This window comes from Oryx dammah, unplaced genomic scaffold (assembly GCF_014754425.2).
Source record: "Oryx dammah isolate SB20612 unplaced genomic scaffold, SCBI_Odam_1.1 HiC_scaffold_11, whole genome shotgun sequence".
NCBI lineage: Eukaryota > Metazoa > Chordata > Mammalia > Artiodactyla > Bovidae > Oryx > Oryx dammah.
Genome location: NW_024070195.1, coordinates 27,751,898 through 27,777,095, shown reverse-complemented (window position 1 = coordinate 27,777,095; position 25,198 = coordinate 27,751,898). Strand labels below are relative to the sequence as shown.

The window sequence follows — 25,198 nt, the reverse complement described above, 5'->3', positions numbered from 1 at the left end:
CGCCCAGGGATGAGGGACGGGTGGGGAGGGACAGCTCTGTCTTTTGGGGGGGTGGAGGGGAAGGTAGTTTGTATAGGGGCAGCTGGACGCGATGTGTGTAACTGTGTATTACCTGTATGACTCTCTAGTGGCATTTTCTGGGGTTTCGATGACGAAAGCTAGAAGTGTGAGAAGTGAAAGAATGAAGGAGAAAAGTGTGCATGTGTTTTGCTAGTTTGGGATCATCAGAGTCAAAGCTAGGTGTTTTTGTCTTGCTTTAGCTAGGGGACTCCTTCCTGTTCTCTTGGCTTTGTGTAACCAGGCCGGGTGCCCTCGCAACCTATCCCCCTGGGTCTGGCCCCCTGACGTGGCAGGTGGAATCCTGGCTGCCTGGAGGCTGGAGCTGCAGCATGGAGGTGCAGGGACCTCTACAGAGGTTCTTGCTCAATTTGCAAAGACTCTGTTAAGCATGACAATGCACACTGGAAGAAAAACTTGTTATTTTGTCCAAGCCAGGTCTTACTTTGAATGTCCCATAAGCTGTAGAACCCTTTTCCAAGAGAACTGAGCTCCAGAGGCAGCATCTGAGCAATGGAAGATTTATGGGGAGAGACCCAGAAAGTCATAATTCTGTTTGGGGGGTTCATGAGGACACATACAATTTTGGAGGTTTTTTGCCCCCTTTTGGACCATGAAACGGCAGTGGAACGACATTCTCTACGTCCTTCCCCAGTCCTTCTTTCTGCTAGTACCCTCCTCTCCCCAGTGTCACCAGTTGAAGAAGCATCACATGTTTGTTTCTTAAAACAAAAGGCTCCAAACACACCCCCATCCCATCACTATCCTATCTGCAACCTACACAATGGAGCCTGATTTGGTGGAGAATACTTGGTTAAATTAAACAAAGAAACATCAAAGAAATGATTTCTGAAAACTAGGTGATTCTGAGCAGATCTCCTTTTGCTCTTTAAATAGTCTCTGGAAAAGATAAATATGGTTGAAAGGTTTTCAAGTGATTCTTCAATCTCATTGGCATGGCTGTCTATATTACACACCATTATAGACATACATCTAAAGCTAAGGGACATGAAATGGGAAAGAGAAAGGGTGCATGAGTCCCTTCTCTTTACCTTGCTGAAGAAAATGTATTTTGAATAGTTAAAATGTGGCGATAGAATTAAATGCTGTCTGTGTCTCGTCTGTGATGGTTTACTGATTTAAGGGAAATTTAGTTATTTAGTATTTCCAGAAATAATGGAATCACCTGAGTTGTGGCTGGATTAGCCATAGTCTTAAGTGGTAGTTTTGTTGATTTAACCAAGTTTAACTGTTTCTGTCTTGGAGGTATTGCTCATTTCAGAATATCATATGAGAAAGGAAATATTCAATAGTGTGTGTGTGTGTGTGTGTGTGTGTGTGTGTGTGTTTTAACGCGTTGGGGTAATACTTGTCTGGGGGGAAAGTTTTTAAATTAACCTTTGTGGGTATGGTTCAAAGTGCTAGATAATGAAAGTGGATCAACTCATCAGCATTGCTGTTGGCAACGCTACATTGGCTGTATCACTACCACTCTGCAGGCGGGGTGGTCAGGCTACTAAACCCAGAGACTGCACCCAAAGAGGGAACAGATTTCTTTGCTTTTAGTCATTTTATTGTATTTTAAAGATAGAATTGTGAGAACTTTGGAGGGTTTGGTCAGATGCAAGAGGCAAGAATAAAACAGGTCAGGTTGGTGTGTGTTTGGGAGAATACCCTTGTCGAAGTTGCGGCTGGAGCTCAGACCCGGGAGGTGGAGAGAAACCAGAGCAGAGAAAACACAGGCCTGGGGCCCTGGCTGCTCCCCGCCCACCCCATCTCTCCCCGTCCCTCCCCCGGAAGCATCTCAGCAGGTCCCCTGGTGAGGTGGGGAGGCCCGGGAGACTTTCTCAGGGTCGACCCTCGGTGTCAGAGGTCAGGAGGAATTCACCCCGAGCCTTCCCAGGAGAAAGGGAGGATCTCTGTCTCCCACGCGATGACAGGCCTCCTGACGCCGGGTGTGCTTGACAAGACACGGGGCAGGTGACAAAGAAAGACAGGGGAGGAGATGGACCAAAGATGAGACCCCTGAATCCAGAGGCTGCGCCTCCTCTGTTCCATCCCAGAGGCTCCGCTTCTAAGTTAGGGATCAGGAGTGCAGGGGACTCTGTGGCAGGAGCGGCTGGCAGTTTGAGCGTTTCCCATTTCCTGCCTCTGCGGTATGGGTGGGCTGCGCCCCGCCCCCCATCTGTAAAAAGGGACCAGAGGTGCCTCAGCCTGGACCCCAGTCACTTGTTCCACCTCAGGGGCCTAGTGTGTGTCCGGGATCTATGTCAACCCAGCCGCGATCCGGCAGATACCAGGGAGCTGCCAGGCCAAGGAGGGGGGAGTGGCCTCTCAGCCAAGGGTCCTCACCTGGCCCAGGGTCGGAGCAAGATGTTGTGTGACCTAGACACACACGCGGGGCCACCGCCCCGATCGTGAGAGAAGCAAAGGAGAAGAGCTAATTAACCAAATGCTTCTAATATTTTTTAAATGAAACTATAAAACCCTGTCAATTTCTATTTCAATTTACTCACAGGGGCTATTAAACCAGCAAATCGCTGTTTGGGTTCTGGTATGCTACATTTCACCCATTGTGTGTGTGTGTGTGCGTGCGCGCGCGCACGGGCAGGCACGCAGGGAGTGGGGACAGTGTTAAAAACTCAGAAAAACAGCATCAGAAAGAAAGAGAGCTGGAGATGATACTTAGTTTGGAGTTTGTTCAGTTGCTGTGAACACCTCTTTCCTTCTGGTCTTTGCTCTCTAACCTCTCATCACCTCTCCTACCTGAGTGTAAACATATGAGGATGTTAAGTCAAAGCCCCTACACACACACACACACACACACACACTCAAACACACCCTACTGTCTTAAAGCAACCCCTGGTATCACTTTTAACTAAAGAAGTCTAGTAATTACGAGTCTGAGTTGTTTTTCCGAGCTTCCGCATGCAGTCCTAATTAAATCTTTACGATCCTCCCTGTGACGATTAAGCGCCAGCATGCTGCGTGAATATCCTGTACAAAAACCCAGCAGGCGGCCGTAATTAGATAGAAAATCAGACAAGAGCCTTCTCATTAACTACCACAACTACCCCACGTCGCTGATGAGGCGTATATACATATTTACGTACCGACGTGAGGGTGAGGTGTGGGGGCGCACGGTCCCGGCCCGTAAGATCGCGGGTCTGCCCGTCCACAGACACAGGCGAATATTTCTGTCCTGCGTGGACACGTCGCCACTGTAGACACGTGAGCACAGAAAGGCGTGAATCTTGTGTGTGCGCGCCCGGTGTGCATGGTGGGGTCTCCTGGGAGTTCCGAACAAGTTACATGAAGCATTTTTTTTTAAGCTTTTTCTTTTTACTATTTCTTTAAGATGGAGATGGCATGTTGCAACATGGAAAATGGTTCTTAGGGGGAATAACAATTTTCCTCATCTTTCTGAGAACAGAGGAGTGGCTATTAAAAACGAAAAGAAACAAATTAACATGCCCCTCCATGATTAGATCATCTCGTTTCTAATGTGCTGCTTGTTTGGGGTAGACAGTCTCTTCCTTGTGATGAACACACACCCTGTCTGGGGATGCAGCTTGAGTGGGTGGGAGGTGCTGTCTAAACACAACCTCCCTCTCAAGCCCTTTGCTTTTTACTGCTCTGTAGAGAGGGTGACAGATTGGTCCAAACTTAGGTTTGTAAGGATCAAGGAAAGCGGCTGGACATTGCAGGAAAGGCTAACACTGATTTTCACTGGGGAGTAGAGGGTGGGAATCCACTACTTTTGGATGCCCTGGGATGCACAGCTAGAAGCCTAGTGCATCCTGACAGCAAGAATATCATTCTAACAGCCATTTCCCCTCTGAAGTGCAGCCAACATCTAGGGTAGAAATTTTCCTTCTCTGGAATGCAACTGGCAAGAAAGGTGACTGTTCTTTGCCGTGACCCAGGTGCTGCTCACCGGGAGATCCTGTGTGTGTGTGTGTGTGTGTGTGTGTGCGTGTCTGTAGTTACTGCCTTCCTAACAGGTGTGCTTCTTGTTGGGCAGTAGCAGTGGAAGGGGGAGCAGATTGTCAGGTTCCTCGGAGGGACTGTCCTGCAGCAGGAAGCTCACACAGCACTGAGATGTGTGTGAACCGCAGTGGGTGTGCGGTCCTGACGGCCTGCAAACGTTTTCTATGTGTTGCTGTTTGCATTCCATTCCAAATTGCTCAGACTTTAATTAAAATCCTATAATGTAAACTATTATGTATTTGTAAAATGACTCTGGGGTTAAGATGTGCTGGGATAGCATAGAAAACAGACATTGCTCTGACTAATATTGGTGGAAATCTTTCAGCAGCTGCCAAATTTTCACAATTCATAAGAGCGAATAATATAAGTTTATGTGTCTATGTAATATCTATGTTTAATATAATCACTAAACCAATCCTGCATCCCAGATGCCTCTACAGTTTCTTCTTTCCTCTTCTTCCATTGGAAGAATTTATAATTTGGGTGAATTTCATTTCTGTGTCCATTTGGAGGTAATAATAATAATAATAAAACCTCCCTTTGTGAATTAATATAAATGGAAATAACAGAAACTCCAGTTTGGAATGACATGATTTATGTGTGCGATTCTTTAATATCCAGTCGATTTGAATAGTGATGTTTTTATATTCGCAGTCAGTTGAAGATGCCAATAACAGCGGCATGAATCTATTGGACCAGTCTGTCATAAAAAAAGGTATGGATTCTTCTCCCCCACCCCCTGCCCACCAAAGTAAGCAAAGTTTTCCTGTGCATTCATGTCTTTATGATGCGTTTTCACTTTGAAGGACTTCATTGTTTTATAAGACACCAGTGTTTGTTCACAATCATAGGACAGTGGCTATCTGGATGAAAATGCCTGTTGGGAAGAAGGGATGGGGGTAGGGGACTGAAGGCAGAAACTCTGATGAGAGAGACAGAGACCATTGCCATTTTTCTCACAGTACATTTGCTAGCAGTCCTAGATACATCATAAATAATTGAACTACCATTATGTGTGGTTGGGAAACACTGCTTTCAAAAATATGAGGTAATTATTTCATTGATAACTGGAGTTTGTTGAGCCAAACCCTATGCCATTGGGGCAGCTCCTTCTCTCCTTGCTTTTGTATTTTGGGGTGGTAATTTTGTTTCCAGTTCTCTGTGTTTTACCAGTTGTTTCTTCAGACTTTTTTTTTTTTTAACTGTGCCAAATGTGTCGCTAAATATGCTCTTCCTGAGAAACTGAGCTGGCCTCTGAACATTTCTCAATCTTCCTACATATGCATTCATGATTTAGTGTGACTGTGGAATCACCCCATACTGGTAAAGGGCATGTGATATTAACAAATGTTTGCAGTCTCTTGTACAGCTGTAAGCAAAATAATTAACTAATTAAACTAATTAAATGTAATTACAATAACTCATTTCGGGCGTATTGCAGCTGCTTAATTTTTCCCCCTCTTCTCTGACAGTCACTGAGAGAATGCCTGGTGATTAGTGTGGCTGCCAAAAGGCCCGAATGTCACTCACATGCCACAAATTTAGGAGCTTGAATGTGTAAACAGTGCAATCTTTAATTATCGCAAGAACCGGTATTTGGAGCTACAATTTTAACTACTGTAACCCTTTTTTTAATCGATGCTGGAAAAAGGCCTGTCCTTCTGTTTGGTGTCAACAATCCCTAGCTGCAGTCACTTCTGATTCATTTGAGCCAGATGACATTCACAAAAACAATTAAAAGGGAAAGGATGGTTTGAAAAGTAATGCAGAGTCAAGCCGGTAGAGTATGAGGGTTGTGAAGGAAGGATTGCAAGCAGGATGAGGTGTGTTCAATTTTCTGCTCTTACAAAAGCAGAAAAAGTCACTTTGAGAGGTGGGAAGTGGAGAGGGGAGGCTGTACTTGAAATGATGCCATTTGGCTTTTGAATGTAATATCCTGAAGAAGACTAGTAGGGTTTGGAGTAAAAGTATTTAAGTGTTCCTCCAAATGTCTCCGACTCTTCCTTAGATAGTATCGTTTCGGATTTTTAATGCCAGGGTTTGGGTTTGCTGGGACACTTGGGCTTGCGCTTTGATTTGCAAGTGCACTGACAGCTCACTTTCACCATTCCCTCCTGGGTCTTCTCTTCTGGTTAATTGCTGGTTGATGGGATGGGAGTGGGGGTGGGGGTTAATATGGGGGAGGAGGAGAGGCGCTTCTTCATTGGCTTTCTTGGTTTCTTTTCTAGTTTCTGTCCCTTTTCATGGAAAGCTAGAATCCCTTAGCTTAGAGTTCTCTATGGGAGCTGAAACAGCATCGGGGCTGGCGGTGGGGCATGCCCAACTGATGACCAATTAGAAATATTACTAATAGGCCAATAAAAATATTTAGAACTTGCCTAACAAAATGGAGCTGAAAATATTCTTAGATGTGGGATGCTTTGGTTTCAGGGCTTGGGTATGTTTGTCAGTGAAATGTGAATATGTATGTATATGTGAGGATCTCCAGGAATAAGAAAAGGAGAATATTGACTAACGTGGCGGTTTCTGGTTTTGGAAAGATGGACTACTTTTTATGCCCCCCCCGCAAACTGTTTTAAAAATGCACAGCCTAACACATCTAAGTGGCACCCTGGTCGTTCTATTGATTTAAGGAGTGTGGTATGAATATGAAGTGTGAGGTCAAGTCCATTATTTAATATTTCAGGTATTTGCTTTATTACATGATAGAAAGATCCTAATATTATATTTTTATCTTTAGAGAGCCATGGGCAAAAGTGGAATAAATGGTTGATTTACTTTTCTAGATCACTATGAACCACTTAAAATAAGGTTATGGATTCATTAGCTCTTTCCCTGCCCTCTGGTCTCCCGTCTTTGCCCCTCCCCCACCTTTATGAGGAAGAGATTAATTTCATAAAAGAGGAGGTGAGAACGTTTCCTGGACGAAATATTCTAAATTTCAACAACTGGCAAGGGACCTGGTTGCTTTATTTGTTTTCTAATGGGCTTTTAGAGAGATTTTAAAAGGTCTACCTTATTAATAAAGTGGCAGCAACTGGCCCAGGTTTAGGTTTCTCCGCCTCTGTGTGTATTTAAGGGAGAAAACTTAGACATAAAGGATATATGTCTCTGTGTGTGTGCGCGTGTGTCTCTCTAATTATGCAAGGTCTCCGTCCTAAAATTTAACCCTGTCCAGGTTTTCACCCGTGTTGATATCACCCCATTGATTGTAGGCTAGCTCTCTTGTTATGTTTGCTATCTGGGCTTAGCTGACATTTCTGAAGTAATTTAGTTAAGAGGAAATGAGTTGTTCCCAGTAGAGAGAGCAAACGAGTGGAGTGAAGGTAGCCAACGTGATAAATGGCTCTTTCATTTGAAGATCTCCAGAGCTCGTTTACGGCTAATTTTCTGTATTGGCCCCCTTTGAGCTATTAATGCAATCGGCAGGGACTGGGGCCCCTCTCCTCTTAGCTGCCCCATTAGAGCTCCCATTAAGCCAGCAAGTCTCAACTCCATGGCAGGAGTTGGGGGCGGGGGGAGTAATGAAAGGTGCTTTTTAAACTCTCCTAATCTAAACCGGCAGAGGGTGGTTAATACGATTTGAAGGGGGCTGGTCAATGAGCAATCAATAAAGTAATAATGAGAAGGATTCGGTACATTAACAGTCTAAAAATCCAACGAGACATTAAAAAATCATTCTTAACTCTCAGTTCCATTAAGATTAGGAATCTGGGCCGGGCAGGGGGTGGGGGTGGTGCCCAGCTCCTATAAATGATCACTGCCACTCTCCTACCAGACTAAAGAAGGCTCACCTAGGCTTTCAGAAAAAGTTTTTGGTACAATTAGAGGCCAATATGCAATCGACTGGACATCTTAGACAGCAGAAAAAGATGCTGGGATTTCTTGGGATGACTGGCATGGCTGGAGTCCAAGGCCCAAGTGTTGTGACTATGGGGCATTTTCACTGGTCTTAGGGATATCCTGTTTGGTTAGTTTCAGTTCAGCCTCTTGGTTCTCTCCCACTTTTTTCCCGTTAGTTCTGGCCCCTTCCCCACATACACACTTTGATTGGTGTGGATTTTCTCTGGGTATGAGGGGAAATAGAGAAATTGCCAATTTCAATTACAAGGGGCTCTGTTGAGATTCCGCCTTCTGACCTAGGAGGTCAAAGCACCCAGAGTCTGTCAGAACCTTTGAGAAGGCAATGAGTTTCCTCTCAAAGGGAGAGGTTCACGTTTTCAGAGCTGACTTGGGTCCCCATCGGCCTTTATTCAGCTAGAGACTCTCAGCTACATTCCAGCCACCCAGGGAGTAATCAGAGTTCATAGAATTTCAAAGCTGGAAAGGTTAGACACTCTTCTCCAACTCCCACCCCCACCTTCCAGTGAGGAAACTGAGATGGAGAGAAGACAAATGATTTTCTCAAGGTCCCACACACTGAGTTAAATGATGGGATCCAACCCAGTTTCCAGCCTCTTAGGCTTTGCTCCTAAAGGATGCCAACACTGGATGTTTGTAGTTTTCTTATGTTCTGGCTTTCTCTGTGAGAATCCTTTTATGTTTTTTCTTTAGGATTTCAGTGCTCATGATTATACACATGCTCTTATATACATATGGAATAACATTTAGCCCTCAGGTAGATGAGAAGCAATGTAAGTATGAGGAAAAGGGTGATCTGCTGGTGAGAAGTAATTATTTCAAGCAATGCTCCACCAAGTGAAAGTGAAAGTGAAGTCACTCAGTCGTACTCTTCGCGACCCTGTGGACTGTAGCCCACCAGACTCCTCCATCCATGGGATTCTCCAGGCAAGAATACTGGAGTGGGTTGCCATTTCCTTCTCCAGGGGATCTTCCTGACCGAGGGATCGAACCCAGGTCTCCTGCATTGCAGGCAGACCCTTTAACCTCTGAGCCACCAGGGAAGCCCCAAAAGATACTGCGAATAGCAGAGGTTGCCATATTTAAGTCCGAGCACCTTTCAGAGGGACTTAGGCTTCAGTCCATTAGATGGGTTCATTTCTTCCTTCTCTCCCACCAACAGATCAGAACCACAGAAGACCTGCCTCCAGTCAAACACAAAGATATCAGAGCTGTGATTTCATACTTAAGTGTAAAGAGTAAAGATGAAACGCTACCTTATTAACACTTTAGCTCTATAGAGTCCACTAATGAATAAGATTTTCTCCAATCGGTTTTCCTTCTACTCTCTCAAATTAAACTCCAGTCCCTGTAATGAAATATTGATCGATTTTTAAACCTCTGTTCTTCTGCCCCCATATAATGCAAGTTAAAAGGGAGGGGGGCAAGTTTTGTGGGTGTTACGTCCAGAAGTTGGCTACACTATCCAACTGAGAACTGAAGAGGAAAAAAAATCCCACCCAGTTTTAATGTATGCACAGAAAATTGTAAACATGTAAAGAACTGAAAGCTTCACGCTGAGTTTTGCTATGCTCCATTTCCTTACCATTTCCTGCTGTCGCTTTAAACCTATCTTAGTCATCTCTGGGTTCCGTGAGCAGGAGCAGTGTGCTCATAATTACTAACAAATCAACCGGGCCCTGTTGCTCCCTGGGTTTATTGATAAGCTGGAGGAAAGCAGAAGGGAAAAGACAAAGAGAATAAAATATGGGGTTAATCAGCTGAGGAAAGCAGGTGTGAGTGGAGGGGAAGGTAGATTTTAACAGTAGGCTGGACTTAGAAGAGTGTGAGACAAGACATGTGCAGAGTCTAGTTTAGGAGACCATTCAAAGGCCAGCATTTAGCACCTGAGGATGAGAAAGTGGAGGGTATGAACAAGATTGATACTTAAATTCAAAAATAGAAATATAACCTGAAGTGCTTCAGCTCAAACAGTCTTGTTGGGCGGGGGTGGGGGAAGAAGGGGAGTGAAAAAACATCACCACTTTCTCCTTCTTTCTCCCCCTAGACAGCAGAGTGCTGAGGAATGCTGCCTGGGTGGGTGATATTTAGGTGATAATATATATGCAAAAAGTACAGCCTTTGAGAGGGAGCTATGGACATTCCCCAAAGGAAATTGCTCTTGTCAGGTAAATCAGGCAATTAACAATAGTGAAATTGAGGGCAGGCTATAAAATGTCTCGAAAGGCCTGGCTTTTCAAGAGATTTGGCACCTGGGACTGTGAAAAGCAGGCAGAATTCCAGTTCTCAGCAGATATTCGGTTATCCAGTATGGTAAACAGGAATTAACTTACTATTTTCAAGTTGCTTGGCCGTGGGGGATGGTTGGGGGGGGGGTTCTGTTACAATGTTCTTTCTAAACACAGTAGGATTTAAATGTTTAAATGTTGCTGAATATCAAAGACAAGGCTTTTTTATACAACTTATTTCTATAGTTCATACCATATTAAAACTACAAAGGGCCATCTGTATTTTGCAGAAAAGTTTTCCAAGGTTACCATGATCATACATTATTTGTTTATAGTGCCTGCATATGAATCTGAAATACAGAAATCAGGACAGTATTGAAAAAAAAAGACATACTGAAATAGATGTGGATATTGTGTAAGAGAATTAAATGCCAGGGTGTTCCCACCCCAATCATTATTTTTTAAGTGACTTTAAATCCATATTTTACTCACATTTCCCTCAAATGGGAAGCACTTCACTGTGATGAAGGGAATCAGAAAGAAAAAAGCCCACTTTGTAACTGCCCCACCACCGTGACAGTGCAGAATATTCACTTGGTTACCTGACATCATTCATTCAGCCCCAGGAGAGACTATATAGACAGATCAGAAATTCTAAAATGTCTACTAAGAAGTAAAAAAAGGGAATGCTTGTCTCCCTGTCCACTTTCTTCAGAAAACCCTTTTCTCCAGGCATTTGTAAAGAGCCAAATGCAATTCAAAGAAATAGATTTGAGACCTACCTTTTAGGAGTCCCTAAAATATCATGAAGGTCTGAATGCTGGTATCTGTGGTAGAGAGAATAAGCTGTTTCAAGAACACTCAGGGCGGTTAGTTTGTTCTAGTAAAGGGAGGTTATATAACTTGCTTGACATGTGGGGTTCTAGGTTCCAGGGAGTAGAAAAAGCATATCTTTCTCTTACCAGGATTATAGAGTGAGACAGAGTCTTTATTAAAAAGGAAGAATTGAAGCATCCAGAAATTGAATTGAAGCCAGAAACATTGCATGTTTCAATAAGTCCCCTGGCCTGGTGATCACTGGAGAGGTGCTTGAGATCCCCATGGAAGAAGCTAAGGTTTAGGGCAAGCCAGCAGGGAGTGTTGCCTGCCCAGTGGCCTGCAGAAAGAAAATGGGCATCAGCTGTGTAGAAGTCCAAGGGAGGGAGACTGCCAGGGGACTAGGAAGCTGACCGTTCACTGTTCCTGGCTCCCAGCCTCTTGTTCTACCAAGCCCCGCCTCTTCCTAAGGTGCAGATGACACTGAAACACAATTAAACAGAAATACAGGCTGGAAAGCCTGAATGCGCCTGGGTAGCAGTGGCAACCAGCTGTCAGCTCTTATTAACTTCTGCATAAAACATACCTTGAGTGCGGTTTGTTATCAATTACTTGCCGAAATGAAACAACTGGGGCAAGGCAAGACCGCCGCTCACATGAATTAGAGTGATTGGTTGATTGATCAGGGCACCTGTTGTAAATCATAACTGCTCCAAACAATCACCAGTCGGGCGCTTTACGTTAATTTGTAAACAAAATTCATGTCACCGCGGAATTGCTTTCACTGGAGAGGCGCATTTGGGTTCATTTCTAAATGAATCTGTTGTTAGGATATAGCAAAGAATGGGATCCACTGTAGAGAAATGAGCAGCTCTTTTGGGCCCAACTGCCCCAATTTAATGGTATTATTACTTGGCTGTTCTTGGGCAGAATGACTGATGGGGCTCACCATCCTGATCTTTGCCAGTGATGACCACAGATTTGTATCAAATAGGAGAGGAGGGAAGGGTTCCCATAAAGACCATTGGTGTTACTATTTTATATCACTGATAGGGAGCATCGCCTTCAGGTTTCGGCACCAAATGTGATTATCAGGAGACAGATGAGGACATTAAGATTCAGAGAGGTTTAGTGAGATGTCTAAGGTCACACAGCCAACACGTGATGGAATTGGATTTGTCTGGCTTCACAGCACAATCCAAACTCTGGGTTGCGTGCTTTTCCTGATTTGTGTAGTGAGCGGGACTGTGGCAAGCCACTCTCACATGTCCACACACTTGGGGTAAGTTTCCAGAGGTGATGGCTTTTGCATTTTGTTTGTACACAGAGCTCTGAACGCACCTCGGAACCATGGGAACAAACACTTCCTCCTGCAGCTTTCCTCTTGGCGCCTGGCCTGTGGCCTCGCCCCTGCGCAGGCAGCGACACATTCATTCTATCGGCGGTCACTAGGATCGAAACCCGGTCACCTTTATGGCATATTTTTTTTCTCTCTCTCTAGTTCCGGTTCCTCCCAAATCTGTGACTTCTCTGATGATGAATAAAGATGGCTTCTTAGGAGGCATGTCCGTCAACACCGGCGAGGTGTTTTGCTCGGTCCCAGGCCGTTTGTCTCTGCTTAGTTCAACTTCAAAATACAAAGTAACTGTGGGAGAAGTTCAGAGACGGCTGTCGCCCCCCGAATGCCTCAATGCGTCTCTCCTCGGCGGCGTCCTCAGAAGGTAACCCACCACCCAAACCACCTTTTAATGCCGCGCGGTTGCCTAGCAACCGAATTCTGTAGCTTACAGCCGCCACCGCCGCCGCCACATGCTCCGCGCCCAGCTCGCGCTGCCTTGCCCTCCCGCCAGCCTTGCGGGCCTGGGGACCTTCCACTTTTCCCTGCCCTGTACCGGGCGCCCCTCTTCCTACTCCCAGGACACTTCGGGGCATTCTCTACCTTGAATGGGACCCAAAATCTGCACACACTTACCTAAAATAGGAGTATCATGGCGCAACCCCCTTCTCACCTGCAATGTGCTCCGATCTCTTATTTTGTTTTAAAGTGCACTTGGCGCCGACTAAGTTGATCCTGTCCCACTAATGCATTGTACCCCGCGGTTTGAAAAGCTTTGTTCTAGACTTGTGTGACTTCCTTTCCTCAGTACCACTACCAAAAATAACAATGACACCATTTTAGAAGTATAGACGGGTATTCCTTGAGGCCTTTCATATGCTCCCCAGTGTTGGAGAAAGACAATCCATAGACTCCTTGTGGAAACTGGGGGAGAAGTTGGCTTTTATCTTAAAGATTCAAAGCCTCCCCAGAAGTCCCTGCCAACACCTGAACTCTTCTCTTAGTGCCTCTGATATGAAGGTGTGACATTGCATGACATGAACTTTTCAAGTTAGCCTATCTTTGGAGTTGAAACTCCCCTTCTTTCCTAAAAGTGGCCGGGTGAACAGCACAGCAAGAGAAGTCAGAGAAGGTTTTTTCTTGTATTTTTAGCACATAAAGGGGGATCACTGGGAAGAAGTAAGGGTGTGACCCACAGACATTTTCCACTTTGAGTTCTTTTGCTCTGCTCTACTTTTTAGTTCAATTTCACATGAGTCTTTTGAGCTCTACAGTGTAGAAGTTTCTTTCAATCAGCCCTAGAAATTGAGGGTGTGTGTGTATGAAACTTACTATGAGATTAAGTGAGATGATCAATATAAAGTGCTTATCATGCAACTAAACTCCTCTGGTGCTAGTTTTACTGTTATTATGATTGCTAACATCATCATTAGTTTCATGTTTCAGTCTTCCTTCCCCTTTTAACCCAACTCCATTTTATTGTGACTCTTGACCTCTTACTCTCAAAGCCCACCTGTTTGAGGCTGAGCCTTCTCCTTTCTGAACCACCCAGTTCTTCCCGTCTTTCGGCAAGGTTGTACTTGCCGGCTTTGGCTCACCTCTCTGGCTCCATGACCAGGAAAGAGCTGGGCTTGTGCACGTGCAACTTCTACCTTCTCTGGACCCACAACCTACACCCTAATTATTCCCATCTGGTGTCATTTTTTACTCTCATGAGATAAAAGAACGAGTCGATTTTTTTATGCTTTGTATTGCAGAAATTAAGCAAACCTCAGCAAACTATCAGCAAATAACCAAAAGGAAGAAAAAAAAAAGTGCTAACCTCAAGTTAAAACCTCTTCAAGCTCCACTGGGCTTTAGATTGCTAAATCTAAACTTTGTTTCAGGAACACTCTGAGGTTAATCAGAATGTTAATTCTTGCAATTTCAGAGCCAAATCGAAAAATGGAGGGAGATCTTTGCGAGAAAGGCTAGAAAAAATCGGTTTGAATTTACCCGCCGGCAGACGCAAAGCAGCAAATGTCACGTTACTCACCTCCCTGGTGGAAGGTAAGCAAGACGTGTGACCATTTTACGAAGTGGCAGAGTTTAACTGTTGGCTGAAAGCTGACATTTTACACGTTTCACGATTAACTGGAAATCATTGCATTTGTTGTGCCCTTATGAGTTGGATGTCAAGCGTTTGCTTGAAAAGTTCAAAGGTCTTTTACTTAGAGGGAGTGGCAATTGTCCAGAGGCCAAGGGATGTGTGCACGGGTCCCTGAGCTCTGGAGAGTGCTCAGGTCTGGCCTCCAAGCCAGTGCAGGTGCCTCCAGGTGCAGGACATGGTACCTGAAACAACCTCTAACAAACTCAAGAATAACTCTGTAACCAGCAATCCCTTCTATACTCCTCTCCTTCCCAAATTTTACCTCTGAATCCTCAGTAGTAGTAAACACACTGTTGATTTGTGAAATTATTGTTGCATTCATGATCTCTAATGGTTATTTTAAAACTCATGTCACTTCCAGGGCCCCTATCTCCCACTGATTACCTGGGATTTATTGAAATAGAGCTTCATAAGACCAGTGACCTAGGAGAAATACGGGTTGGGGATGAAGGGAATGGGAGGGGGCAGTTAGGAAACATGGAGGGGAGTCATGTATGATCTTCAGTTGTAAATTTAAAGGCCCATACTTATAACAAGCACATTCTAGTTTGCTCATCATTTTGGGATTGGAGATGATATTTATGGTATGTAATAAACAGGACCTTCTCCAGAATCTAGAACAAGTGGATTTGCATTTGAATTTGTGGGTTGTGGAAGACACAGGAAATACAGCCAGAAGGGCCTAATAGAGGAAGTTGTAGAATCTTCTCTAGAGTCTAACATGCAGGTTTTGGTTTTTTCTTCTATTTCTATGGATACGATATTATGACACTCCTTCAGGGAGTTAGTTTTTGGAGCAGGGGATCTTAGAATATTTAGGCAGCAACCATAAAGTCATCACATTGACAGGCATTGCACTTTGCCATCTTTCAGGCAAAGTTGCCTGGCCCAGACTTCCAGACCACACTTATTAGTGGTTGCCTCTCAGCCTGGGGGTTTTACTTTTTGCCCTTTAGCATATTGCTAAAATCACAATCTTCACTTTGAAAAGCAGTCAAGGTAATTTCAGCCCAAGACAGGGATTTGGGTGGAAAAGGAAAGGAACTGGAAAACCCACTGAAATGCCAATATTCCATTGGCAGTTTTCAGTGTTATGAGTTGTTGTAAGTTGGAAGTGTTTGGTTACTATGCTAATGATGATTAAAAGTAGTCATGCTCCTTACAAATAATGTGGCTATGGGATAATTCAGCACATCTCTTTTTTATGTTAAGATCTTCCCTTAAACCCCTAAGGCTGTGTTTTTAAAGGGTAATAATGCTTTATTCGAAAGGGGTTTCCACGTAAATTGAGGAGTCTCTCAGCTGTCCAGGTTTTCTATAGCTGCTGTGTCATCTTTGTGCAGTAGAAAGTCCTTAACTAGGAGAAGGATGGCAGGAACTTCTGAAGAGGAGAAACCTGAAACCTACCTAGCAGGAAACTGACAAGGAGAATAAATATTTCATTGCTGGATAGACACTGATCCATATATGATTTACATATTCTTTAATATATGTGGACATAGGCACACAGGGATCTATATTTGTATGTATTAATTATAGGAAGATAAAAAAGTTAGGAAGACTTAAATTTTATTTAAAGCAGGAGTTAACATGTTAGATGCTTAAAAAAGGGGTGGGGGGGCATATCTGGCTTGAATGTTCAGCACTGTCTGTCTAGGGGCAATTGCAGGGTGGCTTCCAAAAGTGGCCCACCTTTCCCTTAGGGCTGGGGTGTGGGAGACCCGAAACTATTCAGGGGATGCCTAGCTAGGATTTGACTGGAAGCGTGATCAAGGAGAGGCTGGAAGGAGCAGCAGGAATAGTTTGTTCCATCAACTTTAATCATGGCCTGAGAACCATGTTCATCTGGGCATCTGTAGCACCTTTGCTGCTGCCCCCAAGACCTGTTTTGTGAACAATAACAATAGACCAGGGAACACCTCCTAATCTTGGGAAGGTCTTGGGTGCTGATTATTTCCTCTGCGGCTGTCTTTTCAGGAGAAGCTGTTCATTTAGCTCGGGATTTTGGGTATATTTGCGAAACGGAGTTTCCCGCCAAAGCTGTTTCTGAATATTTGAACCGGCAGCACACGGACCCCAGTGACCTGCACTCCCGGAAGAATATGCTGCTGGCCACCAAGTGAGTGTCCTAAACTCGTCCCTACCCCCAACCTGCGCAGCCACCTCGTTTGGGAGGAGGCGGTGGGAGCTCCCAGCTCAGTGGCGAAAGCCCCTGGATTGCTAGTAGGAAGCCCTCCCAGCTCCGCCCCGCTGCGTGTGCCCACCCCTCAGCGTTGGTTAGGGCTGTGTGTGTGTGTCAGTCTTCTCTGTTTCCTAGATTCTGAGAAGGATGGCTTTATTAATCGGAATCCAGGCTTTTTAACAATTCACATCCCCAGCCCTGGGGGTGACAGGCAGACCTTTGCGGGGTGGGGCCTTATTCCAGTTCTTTCTGCATCCCTGGATGCTTGTTTCTGCCCAGGTTGCACATCTTCCTGTCCTCCTCACACAGCCACGTGTGCTTGCTCAGGGTGTCTGTATGTCACCCACGTGTACCCATCTCTACCCTCAGCTCTAATTACTCTCTTTCCAACGTTGCTGTTTGGCATCTTCCACAGACGTAGAATTTACTACAACTCCAGAGGGGAAACTAGTAAATCTCTGGCTAAATTTAGGTCTAGAGCTCATTTGAACTTTTACAGTGGGTTTTCTATTTATTTGATTTACTCCTGTCTTTGGCTTCGATGTCATATTGCTGGTGTTTTATGGCCGGCTCAGGCCTTCAGTGGGCGGCGCTGCGTGCGCCCGCACGTTTCTCTCGCAGGCGCGGCCCAAGCAGCGGCGCTCATTTATTTAGTGCTCCAGGACGCGGTTTGTTCCGTTGACAGCGTAATTTAAAGAAATATATGGAAGGCTGAAAAATCATTTGCTCAAATTTGTCCAGATGTTTTTGAGACGTGATTGGAATTTGATTGCCCCTTTCCGCAGGGTCAAAAAATATTAATGTCCCAGAACTTTAATTGCTTACAGACCCCAGTTTGGGCTTTGAAGATTTAAAATGTTTGACTCTAAGCATTTGTTCTCCACAGTTCAGAATTTCCTTTTTGGCACTTTGGTAATGAGTACAAACTTCAGGAAAGCCTTTAACCATCCCTTCCAACGATCAAAACCTGGCACCCACCTCTTTTTTAGAAGGTTTTCCTTGATGTACTAACTAGCAATATAATAGATCTTTGTCAGTAAATTGCCCTCCTACCCCTTGCCCTTGGTGGCTAGCAGCAGGGGAACTGTTTGGTGTTTTATAAAAGAGTAAAGGTACTTTGGGGAAAAAATAAAGCCAAACTGGATAAATTAGATAACAGGACTCCACAAACAACTCTGTGGTTTCCCTGAGGAGTGCTTGTGGCTTCTCTTAGGCCAGCATTTCTTAACCTGAGGTGAGCATCAGAATTGTCTGGGGAGCATTTCCAAGATAATTATTCGTGGACCTAGCCCCAGGCTCCCTGAATGGGAACCCATTCAGGGAGGGTGAGGGTGAGAGTGGAGGCCTGGATGTGTTTGTTTGAACCCCACAGGTGATTGTGAGGAACTTCTGACTTAAGAAACTGCCCTATTTAGGTCAAAACTGTTACCTGTTTCTTCCTGGTTGGGATGATGTATGCCTGCATTTTGAACAGAGAAACCAGTGAGAGCATGCCTGGTAGTGTCTTCTACCCATCAGTCTTAAAACCAAAAACCTTTTCTGGCTGTTGCAGGTGGGGGAGGAGGTGTTTTCCACTCCTTTGGCTGTTACTTCTCCTGGGAGTAATCCCCTTGGAATAGGTGCCCCAGAGTCATTCACAGGAGCCTCCAGGCACTGGCCGTATTCATCTGTTGGCCAGGCCAGGTGTCACCAGGTGTCAGACCATTCCAGGGAGGCCTGGGATTGGAGTTCTGTAGTTTTTCTTTTCTCACCACCCTGGAGACCAGGTGGAGGAAGGCTGACAGAAGCCTGCCAGTCTGTGAAAGGCTATGACCTTTGGGATGCCACGCCTCTGACCACGGCGAACCAAGCCTTTTGGCCTTCAGGGCTAAAATCCTTTTGTCCATCTCCTATATTAAAAATTTCTCAAGTAAGTTCAGTCGTAGTTAGGCATGCAAGATTTCTAAGGCTGGGAGATTTGGGTGCCTTGAGGAATTAAAAACCTTCAACAAATAAAAATCTTCCCTCCCTGGAGTCTTAACCATCTACCTTTAGGTTTTATTTAAACAATGTGGGACTCCTTTTATATGGACAACAATCCTGTTGTACAAAGATCTTCCGTAGCCTACACTTTAAAAGAAATGGGAAAAAAGGGGAGATGGTGGTGGTAGGAATACCTCCCTTCACAAATACTGCAGGTAAACAGCTTTTTGCTTTAAATGGAATCAGCATTCTCTCCTGGAATAAACAGTTGCTTGCCCTGGGCCATGCACAGCTCCAGCAATCTGCTTCTGTGAGAGGGACAGGCTTGTGGCCCAGGGCTCTAAATCTTTCTGGGCTTTCTGAGCCTGATCGCCAAGAGGTTGGAGAGGCAGGAGAGAGGAGGGGGAAAGGGCTTTAAAAAGAACTGTCAGGTAAGAGCTAAAAATGACTGAATATTCCAAATCAAATGCTAAAAGCCTAGCGATTTTCCCAAAGCAGGGTTTATGCAATTTCCTGCATAATGAAGGGGTGGGGGGGGGGTGGGAAATGGGCAGGGGAGGGGGCTGCCGAAAAGGCCAGGCTTTGGGATGGAAGGGGTGCCTCACCTCCCCACCCTCGCTTTCCTTGCAGTCCCAGCTGCTCGAGAAGGCCGGCCGAGCGCTGGGAAAGGAAACAGAGCGGAATAGCCCACATTAGCCTCGCTCCCCGGCTCTCCGGTGACCGGGCGCCTCTGGGCTTGTGTGAGCAGTCTCCTTTCTAATGCCAATGACAACGACATTGAGGGTGGTGTTTGTTTGTTTGTTATTGTGGTTGTTGTTCCTCTCCCGCCCCATTTGCAGGCAACTTTGTAAAGAATTTACGGATCTGCTGGCTCAGGACCGGACTCCGATCGGGAACAGCCGGCCCAGCCCCATCCTGGAGCCGGGGATCCAGAGTTGCCTCACGCACTTCAGCCTCATCACGCATGGCTTCGGCGCCCCGGCCATTTGCGCCGCGCTCACGGCCCTGCAGAACTATCTCACCGAGGCGCTCAAAGGCATGGACAAGATGTTCTTGAACAACACCACCACTAACAGGCACACGTCTGGGGAAGGCCCAGGTAGTAAAACTGGCGACAAGGAGGAGAAACACAGGAAATGAAAAATTAAAAAAAAAAAAAAAGGAAAAATGTTTTAAATACAAAAGGAAAACAGAAACAAATTTTAATTTTAGCTTTAAAAATATTGGATTGGCTTTGGAAGAATTATATTAGGTAGATACACATACAATCAAAATTTTAACAAACAAAACTAAATAACTTAAAAAAAAAAACAAAAAAACAAAACAAAACTGAGGCGTACCACGGAGCAACAGTATCGGTTCTCAGTGTCTATTTCAAGATACACTTGGAGACCACCGTCCGGATTTTCCACTTCGGTTCTTTCGAGCTTAGTAATACTGATAATAATAATAATAAAAACATGATTTTTTTCCCTTTGGAAAATAAACGTAAGACTAAACATGAGAAAACGCTAACTTATTGGAAGAAAATCGGAGAAACCTTGTCGGTGTCAGTGCTTTGAGAGCTGGTTGACTGAGACGCACGAACTTTTTAAATTTTTAATATATTTTTAGGAAACTGGCAGTCCCCGCCTTTCCACCTCACCTCACCCCTCTCCCAGCCACCCTTTTCTACGCTGCCCTTCCTCCCTCTGGCTGTCACGGGAATCTTCTGGGATGAAAAGGCTTGTGGTTAGCCCCCAGGCACGGTGATTGCGGTCCCCTCGATGCCCCCGCCCCGCCCAGCGTCCTTAACTCACCGGTGCCCCAGCTCCCGGGCCGTTTGCATAATTAGGGAGGGCGAGGGCGGGCGGGGCGGGAGGCCCTCGGGGACGCTGGTGGTGGCTGCAGCTCTGGGGCCGGCCGGCCGGCCGAGCGGAGGCTCCCGCGGCCGAGGAAAATCCGGACCAATAAGTTGATTCAGACTCATCATCAGTTGCTTTCAGAAACCTTACTAGTTCCCAGCCTTGCTGGCATCTACCTACAGAGCATCTTGTATTTGTTATCCTATTTGTGTCATCTACCAATTTTAAGAACAATAGTAAAAGCAAAACACAATATGAATACGTTGATTTATGTAATTCCTTCGGAGGGGTATGTACCATTTCATTCTCTTCTGTTTTCCAAAGCTTTGCCCGCATGGTTTATGAGCTTCTTCAAAGAGGACTTGGGCTTCCTACACAATCTATAAGGTACAGAGAAAAAAAAAATCCGATCCCTTTTTAATCAAAGCCTGTGTGTCAGAATTCTGCAGGTGCACTTCTTTAAAGAAGCTCAAAGGGAATAATTTAGAAAGTGGCCAATAAGAGATTGAAGCAGCTTTGAGTCTAGTGGTTAACAGATACTTCAACATGGAATTCCGGAGGAGTGGGGAGCAGCTAGGTGAATTTTAGGGGAGAGGAGTAAGGGTTCTTGGAGCCCAATATTTTAATATTATTGACTCGCTTTTAAAATGGATTTCATTTCCTTGGGCTCTTTGGCAATTTTGGGAAAAGCAGCAGCTTTGCGGATGGTTGAGTGGTCCTGGGAAGAAGAGTGGTGCAAGCTCCTGTGTTTCAGCAGCAATTACTTTCTTACAAGATGCTTTATAATGTCCCCCCGCCAAGACATGCACTTGTTTTGACAATAATGGTAAAATAATGCAAAGTGAAAGGAGATGTACTTCAGCTTTGAATGTTACCGTCTGGATACACTGGGGCTATTCCTGGTGGATAAAGTCTCATGCACTTAATATCTCTCACTTCTGGCAGCCCAGCTCCTTTCTTGGGCTTTACCTGAGCAATATCATGAAATAAAATCTGAAATCCATTGTTCCCACCATCCCCAAAGCAGTGAGAAATCCCCAGGGTATAAGTGGGTGAGATAGATCTGTAAAATAAAATGTGAATGAACGCATCTCTTTAAACAAAGTAGGCATTAGGAGCTTTGCAGCGTCTCTTGAAGATAAAGCTCCAGAGGTCTGTTCTGCAGAATTTACAGTTAGGGCCCACTGGGACTCTTAGGCCGGCACCCCTGGGGCCTTGGCCTGGGGAGGGGGAAGGTTGAAGGGTGGGACTTAGGAACCTGATGAAAGTTTTGCGCTGACATGTTTATGGGGGAGGGAGTTAGGGACCTGGTTTTAGGTCACCAGGAGGGCCCAAGCAACGGTTGATGTCAGACCCCAGTCAATCCACTGTCAGCTCCTTTGAGGACTTCTGGATGTGCAGGGCCCAGCCATAGATGAGTTGATAAGAGTACAAAGGTCGGGAGCTAGACTTCGTGGAGCGTATAGATGCTCCATCTCTTCCTAGCTTAGAAGCCTGCGCCTTTGTCCGAGGGCCTGGCCGCTTGCATAAGACGTGTTCTGATTGCCAAAGGCAGAAAGGAGAAACCGCACTGAAAACCATCGTCTCCTTTCCTTGCAGGGCAACGCGCCCCACGCGTGTGACGTGCGAGAGACGCGATGGATGCGCCTTGCTCTTACTGTGCAGGTCCCGAGAGCGTGGGGGCCACTCGCGCCCAGTCGTGTTGAGGACATAGAATCAGCCGCTGGAGGGGCCGCGGGCCGCGCGGGCCCTTCCCGCTCTCGGTCTCACCCTAAGGGCTAAGGCGACCGAGAAAGCCCGGTGCTCCAGTAGGTAATGGGGCGGCGCCCCGCGGGCTGCAGGCTAGAGGGGTCTCAGTGCTGCTCGAGCCCCTAACTGCCAGCGGCTGCCCGGGGCGCCTGCTCCCCGAGGGCGAGTGGCCTAGAAATGTCCAGGGGATCGGAAGCTTACCCCGCCTTTGCCAGGATGAAAACTCTCCACCCTCAGGCTCCTAAAGGCGGTCATGGGTAGGAATTGTCTTACTGGGCTGCGCAGCCTCCTTCGTCGCCCTTCACCCCTCTCAGTGCGCGTTCCTCCCGCCCGGGCTGAACAGAGCCCTTGGCATCCCTTCCCTGCAACTCCCCACCCCACACCACACACACATGGATACAGCCCACTGCCCCCTTTCCCTCCCTCATTTCTCCTTTCATGTATGACTCCCGCCCTCTTGCTTTCGTTAGGCCTGCTACGTTTATCTGATAATTGAGTTATTAAAAGATTTGGTTTCCTTGGGCCCATAAATCAATAAACAGTGGGATTAACACAAGACTTTGTCTTTTAAGTCAAGGGAAACGTTTAAAACAAGCCCCTTTGAGCCTTGTTTTCAAACTAAACAGGTGAGTCGCAGCTCTCCCCTGCACCCCTGCCCTCTTAAGACACTGGATCCAAACCTCTTAAGTGCCCTGTCCCAAAGTAAGAGCTAAAGGTAGGAAGGAAGAGTCGGGATATGACAGCGCTGCCTTCACACTTTCCACTCTGTAAGTTCCTTTGGAGGTTCTAAAGGTTTTCTGACCATTGTCTGTCCAATCCTGCCTCCTCTTATATGTATGGTGGCTCTCCTGGGAGAAGGAGAGAGAGAGAGAGAAAAGAAAGGCTGTTTTGAGTGAGGATTTCATCATCCAAGTGATCATTAACTTCTCTCCCAAACTGGGAAGGTAACTTTCTCCCTCGCAGTTAGCTTGCATTTTCTTTTCCTTCTCTCTGACACCGCATCCTTAGCTTTCTCCACTTTCAAAGTTTCAAAGACATGGCTGTTTTATTTTCTTTGGCTAAGGAAACCACTTTCTCTCAAGCAACTATTTTAGATCCTATGAAAACTTTGTTCAAATGGAAATCCTGAAACCCCCAACTTATCTACACGCTGTTCCTCCTGTACAAAGCCTTACCTAAAAGGGCAGTTCATTCCTACTTAGCGTGTTTATAGACAACTTGTCATCACATCTGATATTCTGTATGCATAATACATTATGTGGAAAGGAAATAAACCATCTGATGTTGCCTCAAGAGCCCAAACAGTGTTTCCCCTCCTGTGCCGATGTATGTTAAATTATAGGGTTAAAAAAAATAACAAAATTCATTTTGTTTTCTTTTAAAAAGTAGAATGAACACCATTCTTGAAATGCCAAAATCGACTCCTCTGTTGAGTTGATCTCTCACTCACTAACGTTGTTTTTGACACACAATTGAGAAATATCAATCTATTGACTCTTCAGGAGAAGAGCTCTGGAGGGTATCCATGTTAAGTTTGTATATATTTATTTATGCTTAATTTAATGGGAATGTGTAAATATGGCGAGCAAGTAGTTTGGGATTATTTATCTGTGAATCTATACCTCTGTGAATGGGTGGTTAAAAAAAAAAAAAAACCGCTTGACCCTAGGTAGAATCCTCTCTGAATTTTTCTGTTCTTTATAGACAAGCTGTTATGGTAATGGGTAGAAATTGGTTTATTGTCCAGTGTTGATCTGATTTACATAAATAAAAGATTGTTGTGTTTTTGTTGTGTTTTCATCTTCAGTTTCTTGAACATACTGTTTAATTCTACAGACAGAAAGAGTATAGCCAAGGTTTCCTTTTTGTCCCTCACTCCATCATATAAACACAGGCAGTGTTTTCCTTACAATAAATACAATAAATTTTGCTTCTCAGAAAAATGGACACTTTTGTTTTCACTAGGTGTTTTTTTTTTAATTCCAAATTGACACTATTCTCTATTTTTTACCGAATTTGCAATAAAATCTCGTTAGTTGCATCTCTTGGCTTATTTTGCCCTTTAAAAAAATCAAGTTGTCAAATTATTTACTTCCTAGATAATTAAAAGACTCTGTGTCCCAGGCACTATGGATCTCTGGGTCCAAATAAAAGAAGGTGCTCCCCTCTTGTTGCTAGTGAGATGGCATTCTGGCATGATGTTCTTTGAAGGAGATGGTGCAAGAGAGTAGCCCACCAGACCAGGGCTCTTGTGCCTTACACCTTGGGATCTGGGGAAGTTAACTGGCTCATTTCAGGACTGAACCCCACCCTGACCTCACCAGCAGTGCCAGGCCCTCCGTATAAATAAGCGAGGAAAAGCTCCCTTGACCAGAGGAGGAAACAGGGTTCCTACCTTAGGCTCAGAGGATGACCAGAGAAGCCAGAGCATTTCTCATTTGGGTTAATGGGCTACAGCCCAACCCTAATGGGCTGCAGTAATCAAACATCTTCTCAATCTGTATTTCATCCCAAGGCTTGGTGTCTTCCCTAAGGCTAGGAAAGTAAATTTGTCCAAGCTGTTGCACACTTTGGACCAGTCACTGTTTCTTTCTGGACCTCAAAGTCTCTATCTGTAAACTTCCTTTCCAACATTGTCTAGGTTTAATTATAGACAGCAGGAACAACAATATGTATATATATTTAAGGGTAACTAGCAAAGTTAAACCTAGATAACTGGTAAACCCAGATTAGGAGAGTGCTTCGCATATAGTTGGTACTCAGGTAATTAATAATATGCCTTCTATATCAATTTTCTGTTTTTCAGATGACTCATTCCCACTTGGACTTCCCTATAGGGAAAGACAGAAGGGACAATGGAATCTGCTTTCTGTGAGATTTTCCACTTCTTGGCTTCCTTACTAATTAAAAAAGGGGGATTATCATGGCTAGAACTATAAATGACTGAATCAAGAAAGAGAAGGAAAGCAGAAGGAATTTTTTAAAAAGCGTGATTAAGAGGGCCTGCAATGCATTTATCTAGAA

At 45.0% G+C, this 25,198-nt stretch overlaps 1 protein-coding gene across 3 annotated transcripts in view; it reads left to right on the top strand.

Moving 5' to 3' along the window:
• The window catches only part of TFAP2B (transcription factor AP-2 beta), a 28,972-nt gene extending 5,010 nt beyond the window's left edge, over positions 1 to 23,962 (top strand). For 2 of the 3 annotated variants that reach the window (XM_040249478.1, XM_040249476.1), the window contains 5 exons: positions 4,702 to 4,762; positions 12,454 to 12,673; positions 14,219 to 14,337; positions 16,415 to 16,556; positions 19,421 to 23,962. In XM_040249478.1, coding sequence (XP_040105412.1) covers positions 4,702 to 4,762; positions 12,454 to 12,673; positions 14,219 to 14,337; positions 16,415 to 16,556; positions 19,421 to 19,721 — 843 coding nt within the window. In that variant the 3' untranslated portion in view covers positions 19,722 to 23,962. The remainder of the gene's footprint in view (positions 1 to 4,701; positions 4,763 to 12,453; positions 12,674 to 14,218; positions 14,338 to 16,414; positions 16,557 to 19,420) is intronic. The other variant, XR_005722706.1, reaches the window with a different exon arrangement.
• The last annotated feature ends 1,236 nt before the right edge of the window (positions 23,963 to 25,198 follow it).